Raw genomic sequence first — 9,460 nt, forward strand, 5'->3', positions numbered from 1 at the left:
TGCATCTGCGATACTGCTCCCTTTAGCGCGTTATTTGAATCTCTGATGTAAATCGTCAAAAAATACGTTCCACGCCATTTTTCAATTATTATGCAATGGTGTTTACTAATATTTTTTATGTTGCCTGTGTGAAATTCTAGACATTTTTTTTGCATTCGTGGCCTTTTTTCTTTCAAATTACTATTGCCATATATGGAGCAACTACTTTGGAAAATATCCATTATATTTTACCTCTGGCTACATTATTTATTCTAAATTTGCTATTCCCTTTACATGAGTAAAAATAATCTCTATTCTTGCCTTTTGTCTTCTGTGCGATTCTAGGTGATAATAATCTTTTCATGGATATACATGTTCCGCTGATGGTAGTTTGTATGAGAGCCTGGCTTAATAGGACTGATAGACTACTCATATCAATGAGGAATTCCTTCTTTTTCGGGAGCCCATTCAAAAAGAACTCCAAAGTTATACAAGGAATTCCTTCTTTTTGGGAGCCCATTCAAAAAAAAACTTCAAAGTTAAGCGTGCTTGACTTGGGTAATTCTATGATGGGTGGCCGACGGGAAAGTTTGTTCCGAATACACATGAGTGAAAACAAAATGTGCAGAAAAGACTAGTGTTAGTCTGTTGGTCCAGTTTTGATCCCGCGAGACGTAAAGGGTGTTATAGTTTTTTTTTAGCATCAGTACAGACACAAGCGCTCATATACATGCGCATACACTCACCCCTATAAACACACACGCACACCCTATCCCTATGAGCACCTCCGAGAGACTGAGTTGGCATATCATCTTGAGATTTACGAAGCCACCATAGGCGCCTCGTCATCGACAGGAATGTCACCTCCCACTGAAAGCGCATCGCCGGAAATCCTGAAATAAATCCAGAAATAATGCGAGCACCAGGAATAATCCTGAATCCCTGGTGGGTTGGAAATATCACTGTCCACTTAATCATCCTACGTGGGTGCAAGATTGGATCACCGTCAGTCAGGAGTCGCGGAACAGAAGACAATGAGAATAAATAATTTGCCAAGTCCCAAATTAAATTAGCACACAACAATGGACCTAAATCTCGTTTTCGCACGACACGACACGACACCTACCCTCCGTTGATCATCGCCCAACGCTGACCGACCGGGAAGCCGGTCCTCCTCCTCCTCCTCCCCTCTCCGTCTCCCGCGATCCGTGTCCCCAGATTCGTCCGCCATCCGGTCTCATCTCTCCTCCTCCCCCCTCTCCCCTGCTCTCCGTCCCCGAGCTCCCACGCGCGCCCCCACCCGACCAGCCCCGGCCGTCCTGCTCGTCTCTCCCGCCCGCGACCCCGGCGGCCGCCCCCACTCCGACCCCGATCCTGCGGCGGCGCGTCCCGGCGTCCCAAGGTGGGGATTCATATTTCCTTCTTCCCGCACCTCTTTCCCGCGTGGTTGGTAGCGCCCCGATCCAATCGATCCATCAAGGCTCGACTAACCTCTTCCAGCGCCTCTTCAGCGCGGGAGATCTACCAGGGTCGGCGGGCGTGGGGCGTAGGTGCAGGCGTGCAGCCCAAGTCCGCCCCCGGCTCTAGGTTTCTGCTAATCTTCTGCTACCTGTGACACGCGCTCCGGGGCTAGGAGCACTCTTTGCCGGCTGTCTCGTGCTCGGAATGGCGGATGGGGACTCGTCCGACTTCACCTTCTGCAAGGCATGTTCCTTCCTTCCATGTGTTGCTTGTTCGTTTAAACATTTATATGTTGCTGTGTCTGAAGATGCTGACATTCGATATATCTTGTCTTGCTGGACCTGTGAAATTGCTTGTGTTAAATTAGGGATGTGAAGTTATTTGTGTTAGCTGGATATAATGTGTATTAGTGTTCGTGCACAGGTGATATTCAGTAATTCAGATGATAACAGAAGGAGTAAAGTGTTTGTAAATGAACAACTTAGTAAATGGAAAACCAAGAGGAGAGAAGAGAACATAGGAAATCAAGTCGACGGAGTATTCAGTTATTCACTCTGCGTGATATCACTTCTCTTATTTCTCTCTCTGTTTGATAAGTGCTCATAGTGGGGGCTTGAATGAATTATACATGTGTTGTATAATCATCTCCAAAGTCCAAACATATGGTTTGCCCAGTCCATTGGGTTCTTCCCTGCTTTTGTTTGTGATAGGTCCAGTCTGAAGTTTTGATACCTCAGTGGCTCCAGTGTGGCAGACATATAGAGATTTTACCATCTTCAACCTGTCGAGTGCGTTTAATTGCTTGGTGTCATTTTGCTCAAGTGCTCTTTGCCTACTGTGACCAAGGATCAAATCCTATGGCATGCATTGTTGTTGTTATTGCTCTTTGCCTACTGTACTTATATAATTATATAATTGACATGTTCTGCTCTGAATTATTGAAATGAGTTCCAGTGGCTTGACATAGAAATTAGTTGATGTCAATATATTGTTGCTTGTTTCTCACTTGTTTGATATTCAATGTTTATTTTTGCTCTCTAGGTTGACTATGCTGAAAATGATGGTCGTTTGGACTCCCCTAATTCCATGGCTGTGGCAAGTATGACACTGGAGGATGTTGCCGGTGATGGTGAGACTAAGAAGGTTCAGGATGACAAGCAAATAGTCAATCCAGTTACTGATGAAAAATCTAGTTCCATATCTAGTCACGCCAATGGTGTATCGCTTCGAGAGCCCAATTTAAAAGAACCAGTTGTACCAACCAGTAGTGGAGAGTCTGTGCAGTCAAATGTGGCTCAACCAAAACCTGTAAAGAAATCTGCGGTACGGGCAAAGGTTCCTTTTGAGAAGGGATTTAGCCCAATGGACTGGCTTAAGCTGACTCGTACACATCCAGATCTGGCAGGTAAATTCTGAAAGTCATTAGCTGCTACTGTTTTTTTATCATCTATGTCTCCTATTTCTCTTGGATGGTATGATGCTACTTCATAATTGGTGATTGATATAGTTCAAAAGCACACTTAGACTGTAATTGTGTGATATGATCACATAACATAATTCATGTTAATGCTTACCAATGATATTTCCTTCGTGTCAGCTCCTGATCTGTTTTGGGGTCTAGTGTACTGTGCGGCATTGTCACCGTGTGATATGTCTCACGTGAATTAGATCGGTGCAAACTTTGAATTTTACTGCTCAATGTAATTTTATTCTAGTAAGCTAGGTTAAAGTGTTTCAGTGATTATTTCATTATTTGTTGGTCAAAGTGGGTCCTTAGTTTATAGTTTGACACTTTTAGTCATGGAAATATGAACCGGATTCAGAGTTAGATGGAACGATCTTCTAGATATTTATTCTGACATAAGTTGGCCCCTTAATTTTGTGGTACAATTTTATAAACAAGACAAGATTATATGTCAGAAAAGGCAGAAATGTTACATCCTGCGGAAGTAACTGGTGATACTGTTTTTTGCTTCCTGTGCCATTTCGAAATATGCATTGTTTAACTACAGTATGGTGACACTGAGAAAGACCAGGAGTTGTGCTAAATGTGTGTGATGCTGCTTGAAATGATGGATATAAATGGCGAGCTAAGGATATTAAAGATCTTAAATAGATCGCCAAATCCATGTCGCATGCATTTTGTATTGTATCGGCTGGATGTGAAGTTGTGACTTGCGAACAATAACTTTTAAAATGGGAAATAATGCTGGTTGCCCTTGCACTCTCATATTTAGTTATGTGTATCAGTTCCTGATTTTGTTTTCCTCTTCTCTTTTCCACCCTGCTTTCAAGTGTTCTCTTCTCAACTAGTCATCTGGATTTAGTGTATTGCCTTCTGTTCCTCTGATGTTCCTGTTTCTGTCTGTAGGGCTCAAGGGACAGTCAAATCGGAGGTTAATTTCTTTGGAAGAAGTTAAGCAGCATAAAACTGGAGATTGTATCTGGACAGTTTTAAAAGGTCGTGTGTACAATATTGGTCCCTACATGAAATTTCATCCTGGAGGTAACTTATAAATCTGAGTCTTGTGCAGATTTTGGTTCTGTTTGAGTATCAAAGCCAATATCCATGCCCTGTTGTTTCTGTTGGTCCTTGGAAAATACTAACAAACTGTGCATTTACTTCACGTTGGGTATTTGCAGGAGTTGATATGCTTATGAAGGGTGCTGGAAAAGACTGCACTGCTTTGTTCAGTATCCTTTTGATAGTATTATTATTGACGTCACAGTTAAATTGAGAATAGCTTGCCGCTTTTTGTGGATTGATGCATGAACATAACATGCTTTAACATGTAGTAATAGCAACACACGGCGAACTAACAACATGATGATTGTGATTGTTAACTATCGTAGTTGTACGAAAAGAATTTGTGTGTTTATATTATGCAAATTTTGATATGATTCCTTGACTTCCTCAAGATAAATACCATGCCTGGGTGAACGCAGAGTTCCTCTTGGAGAAATGCCTTGTGGGATACCTTGATCCCAATGAGTAGATCACGCTCTAGCTGGTTCTCAGGGTCGGGTACAGTTTGGTCGCGTGGAGATGATCTGAAGAATGTAAACAGTGCGTTGATGCAGTATAGTGGAGATAGGTTGATCAACATTTTCTGCAGAAAATAGACGAATAAACAAATTTGATGATGATCGTCCTTGCAGAACAAATTGTCATCACTGGTTGGCTGCTGCATAAAAAAAAGTACTACATGTTGGGTATCTCTGTTGTTGGGCTGTTTAATTTCAGAAAGGGGCAAAAAAATGGAGCTTCTGTTTCTATTTTTTGAAGGAGAAAGGCAAGGAAAGAGGGAACACTGGTAGCATTCCAGCAGAAACAAATACTAACATACTACATGATCGTAAGAAAAACAATAGAACACATACAGAGCTAACTGGCATTCCACATGATTTGTTTGTTCTTGTATTTCATTTTACAAGCATCTAACGCTACGTCCAAATTAACACTTGCAATACCCAACTTTTTTTGAAACGAAAACCTGCTTGGCACTTTATTACGAGTTTAAGAGAACTGCATCCTTCAAAACATGTGGTAAAAGGAAGCTAGGGGGATCATTGTCCCAACTAAACATAAGGTTTGAATCAAAAGCATGTCTTGCTAAGAAATGTGCCAAGCCATTTGCCTCCCTGGATAATGCTGGAACTGAATTGAAGCAACGCATACCGGAAACAATCTACTAAGATGGCAGAATATGGTGCCAAAATGTTAGCCTTGCCTCTGCATGCCGAAATAATCTCCAGACAATCTGACTCAACGGTCACCCTAGAGCAGCCCATTTGATTGACAAGCTGTAGACCTCGGCATAGAGCCAACGCTTCTGTTGTAGCCTCGCTATCTGCAAATGTGAATGGTTCTGCCACTCCCGTCACTGCTTCTCCTCGACAGTTCCTGATGATCGCAGCGATAGCTCCAACACCATTTTCAAAGAACGAGGTGTTCAGTTTGTATGATCCCGGGCCTAGTTTTTCCCACGTAAACTTCACAGCAATGCTGTCCCCTGACTTAACTGCCGAATTGTCTGTTATTGCATGAACAACAAAAGTTGTGCTGTTGGGAGTTTTTGACCGTCTATCCCTCGCATGCTTCTCACCTTTCCCACCAGACATACCAGGCAGCCACAACCAATGTCTCGTGTAGTCCTAATTGGCCAAACATCGGTGAAGAACTATGTGGTCGTCGCAGCAGTTCTTTAAGAACGACAGAACCGGAGTGATCCACAGTAAGGGCATGTTTAACAACATCATCCAAGCTAAGTGCACGCTACACTAACACCGCTCTAGGGCAGCTGAAAATCAAGTGCTTAATGTCTTCTAGTCCATACTGGCACATAGGACAAAGGGGAGAAACCTTGGCAATACCCAACTTAATGGCCCAGAGGGCTATGGGAAATGCATTGGAGCACTCGTGTGCCATGCACCCCTATACGAAAATAGCATTAATAAACTATCAGAAAATTAAAAAAAATCTTAGGATATCAAACCTAGGTGTCCATTGTATATCCATGTTCATTTTCATGGGGAACGGGTGTCTGTGGTAGCCGCGGCAGAGGAATTATGGTTTGACATACGATACATCCAAACTTTTTAATATACATACGATTTTTTTGTCTTCTTTACTGACATTACCACGGGCACTCATTCCCAACAAAACTGGACACGGGTGTACAATGGGCACCTAGGTTTCATAACTCAAAGTTTCAGAATTTTTCGAAAATTCCTAATATATATTTTAATGCTATATCCATATAGGGGTGTGTGGTACCGGAGAGCCTCAAATCCTCTTCCGCTGTGAGAAATGCATTGGAGCACCCGGGTGCCACGCACCAGGGAATTGTCCGCTTTAATACTAAGCATTATACTGGAATCCAGTTTGAGTTTATTAGGCCCTTTGGTATCTTGGGTCAATTTTTTATTATCTACTCCCTCCGTCCGTCAAAGAGTGAACATCTGGGTATTCTAAGACGAATTAAGGATTTTACAAAAAAGCCCTTTCACCACTCAATTAAGGTGCCAACAACTTTATCAATGCTTCGATTCCCGTTGATAATAAATGAGAAGGGAGAAGTAAAAACAACTTTGCCAAGAGAAATTTGTTCCCGCCATAGCACTTCCCGCCATCTACAACTAGTAGCTGAGTACTAGTACAATATGGCGCCAGATTACAGAATTAGAAGCGGCAAATTACAGAATTGGGCTATGAGCCAGATTTCAAGTAGAACAACTAGCTATAAAGCCAGCACACTAGCACCAAGTAGAACAAGCAGCACACTAGCACCAACTAGAACAACACACAGAGGCCATGGCCATTGACTTGAACATAGCACTAGGAGAGGGAGAAGTTGAACATGTGCCTCCCTTGCATGAAGAATTGCTCCAGGTTGGTCATCAAATCGATCTGAACTTGAACCCAGGTACATCTTGATCATCTTTTCATTTGTTCTCCTTGTTCATGTGCATATGCTGATGATTCTTCTTCGCCATAGAGGACGAACTTGAGGCTTCCTTGCATGAAGAACTCCAGGTCGGTTTTGAGCCTCACTTGCATGAAGAAGTACTCCACGCCAGCCACCAATTCGTCGGAGAAGATGAACATGAGCCCCCCTTGCATGAAGAACTGCTCCAGGTTGGTCATCAAATCGATCTGAACATGAGCCCAGGTACATCTTGATTGTCTACTTCTTTGTTCTCCTTGTTCATGTGCACCTGCTGATTATTCTTCTTCGCCACAGAGGACGAACTTGAGGCTGCCTTGCATGAAGAACCCCATGTCGGTCTTCATGTAGAAGATGAGCATGAGCCCGACATTGCCCATGGAGAAGAGGAACATGAGGCTGATGTTGCCCATGGAGAAGAGAACCTGCATAATCAGATGAATCGGGTTAGTAAAATAATTTAGTTATAGCATATATGAATGTTTAATTATAATATTATTCAACTACTCACGTAACCTCACCTTGTAGACCATGAACTTGAAGACCAAGGCGGTGTTTTCCATAGCATGGAAGAGGAAGTGCAAGCAATGGATGAAGCTCTACATAACCTTCAAGTTGACGAGGAAGACTATGGTGTGTATGCAGGCGATATAGAGATTCAGTTTGAGGAAGAAGAGCTTGATGATTCAGTAGATGAAGCCATGTATGATTCAGCACCAGAAGAAGACATGCATGTGGAGCAAGAGCAACAAGATAATGAGCAAGTTCATCATGAAGACAAATACAAGAATTTAACAGATTTGCAAAGGACTGGTATTTATGAAGAGTTGCTAGCAAGAAGTGTCAATCGGAAATTAAAGAAGACCACAACCAGAGAAGTTGCAAACATGTTCCATGTTTCGGTGCAGAAGGTCAGACGTGTTTGGAGGAGAGTGAAGGAGTGCCTTTGACAAGGCGTACCCGTTGATGTAAGATCAAGGAAGCCGAAAAACTGTGGGCGCAAAAGGATTGTAGTTGACCTCAGTATGGTTCCCGAGATTCCTCGGAGCCAAAGGAGAACTATACGCAGTCTTGCAAGAGCTTTGGGTGTGAAGAAAAGCACACTACATAGGATGTTTACGGACGGCTTGCTCGATAGGCATTCAAGCTCACTAAAACCATATTTGAAGGAAGCAAACAAAAAGGCTAGGCTGCAATTTTGTCTCTCTATGTTTGACCAACAAAGTTTGCAAAATAGGCCCACGTTCAAGGATATGCGTAACATAATCCATATAGATGAAAAGTGGTTTAACACCACTCAGAAGACCATGAAATTCTACAAGCTGCCATCGGAAGAAGACCCACATAGGACTATGCAAAATAAGAACTCCATTGGCAAAATAATGTTTTTGGTTGCTATAGCAAGGCCTAGATACAATGCAGAAGGTATTTGCATTTTTGATGGGAAGATAGGCATTTGGCCCTTTATCAAAAAGGTTAATTTGAACCTTCAATCCATTTATTTATTATGCACATCAGTACTTAATCTAACTTTAGTTGCTTTGCTGGTTGTAGGAGCCAGCGCCAAGGAAAAGTGATTACCGTCCAAGAGGGACACTAATCACGAAAACAATCTCAGTTAAGAGAGATGTATCAAGGGAGTTTTTGATTCAAAAGGTACTACCAGGTATTCAAGCAGTTTGGCCTCAAGAGCTCGCAGGTGAGACGATATGGATCCAGCAAGATAATGCACCCTCACATGTCCCAAGTAATGACCCAGGTTTCCTTAATGTTGTTTCCCAAACTGGGCTTGATATTCGCCTCATGCAACAGCCTTCGAACTCACCGGATATGAATATCCTAGACCTTGGCCTATTTTCCTAACTACAGTCCATGTCAGATAGATTGGTCTCTAACAATTCAGATGAGCTAATCAACAATGTGCAGCAGGGATATGATGCCTATGATGCCGATAAGATAAACATGATTTTTCTTACACTACAAAGCTGCTTAATTAAGGTCATGAAGAGAGGTGGAGGCAACGACTACAAGATCCCTCACTGTACAAGGATGGCCTTGAACGTGCAGGAAATCTTCCTAATGTTTTAGATTGTGATCGCGAACTCTATGAGAACGTCTTACAGACCTTAGCCAACTAGAAGTTCTAATATTAGATGCGGCAACTTTTGTAATGTTGGACATTGGGTTGAAATTTTTTATCCAACTATTATTGAGTTCATCATTTGTTTATCCAATTATTTATCCAACTTACAATTGGAACATCTAAAAAAATGCATCATCTAGAATCCAGCAATTTTCATGCCACTTCCAGCATTACTCTTGCCATGCATGATCTAAATCATAAAATAAAGAATGTAAATTATCCGTCATCTAGTATCCATGGCCAGAGTAATTTTCATGTGAAATCAGTTGATCAAAATCATCAGCTGGTACAAGAGATCATCATGAATGTTGCTACAGTAACACTACAATCTCTCTATGATAGCATGATTTTAGAGACCAGGGCTTGATTGTTTATTCACCAACATAGTACCATTTATCCAACCTAAAATCACTGTCGTAACAAGAGATCA

General features: G+C 42.1%; 1 protein-coding gene across 2 annotated transcripts; it reads left to right on the forward strand.

The window, feature by feature from the left end:
* Positions 1–1,118: 1,118 nt before the first annotated feature.
* Positions 1,119–4,725, forward strand: LOC119318353 (cytochrome b5 domain-containing protein RLF-like). 2 transcript variants are annotated; one of them, XM_037592898.1, is made up of 6 exons: positions 1,119–1,381; positions 1,480–1,683; positions 2,482–2,845; positions 3,812–3,946; positions 4,084–4,134; positions 4,360–4,725. In XM_037592898.1, the coding sequence occupies exons 2-6, from the start codon at positions 1,645–1,647 to the stop codon at positions 4,434–4,436; spliced, it is 666 nt and encodes a 221-aa protein (XP_037448795.1). In that variant the 5' UTR covers positions 1,119–1,381; positions 1,480–1,644; the 3' UTR covers positions 4,437–4,725. The 2 variants fall into 2 exon arrangements, with proteins under 2 accessions (XP_037448795.1, XP_037448794.1); XM_037592897.1 differs by having other exon boundaries at positions 1,491–1,683.
* The last annotated feature ends 4,735 nt before the right edge of the window (positions 4,726–9,460 follow it).

Source organism: Triticum dicoccoides, chromosome 6A, assembly GCF_002162155.2.
Source record: "Triticum dicoccoides isolate Atlit2015 ecotype Zavitan chromosome 6A, WEW_v2.0, whole genome shotgun sequence".
NCBI classification, from domain to species: Eukaryota; Viridiplantae; Streptophyta; class Magnoliopsida; order Poales; family Poaceae; genus Triticum; species Triticum dicoccoides.

Coding starts and splice junctions, on each gene's coding strand:
- LOC119318353 (XM_037592898.1), top strand. CDS start 1,645: ATGGCGGATGGGGACTCGTCCGACTTCACCTTCTGCAAG. Junction 3,947..4,083: donor CATGAAATTTCATCCTGGAG/GTAACTTATAAA, acceptor GGGTATTTGCAG/GAGTTGATATGCTTATGAAG. Junction 4,135..4,359: donor AGACTGCACTGCTTTGTTCA/GTATCCTTTTGA, acceptor GACTTCCTCAAG/ATAAATACCATGCCTGGGTG.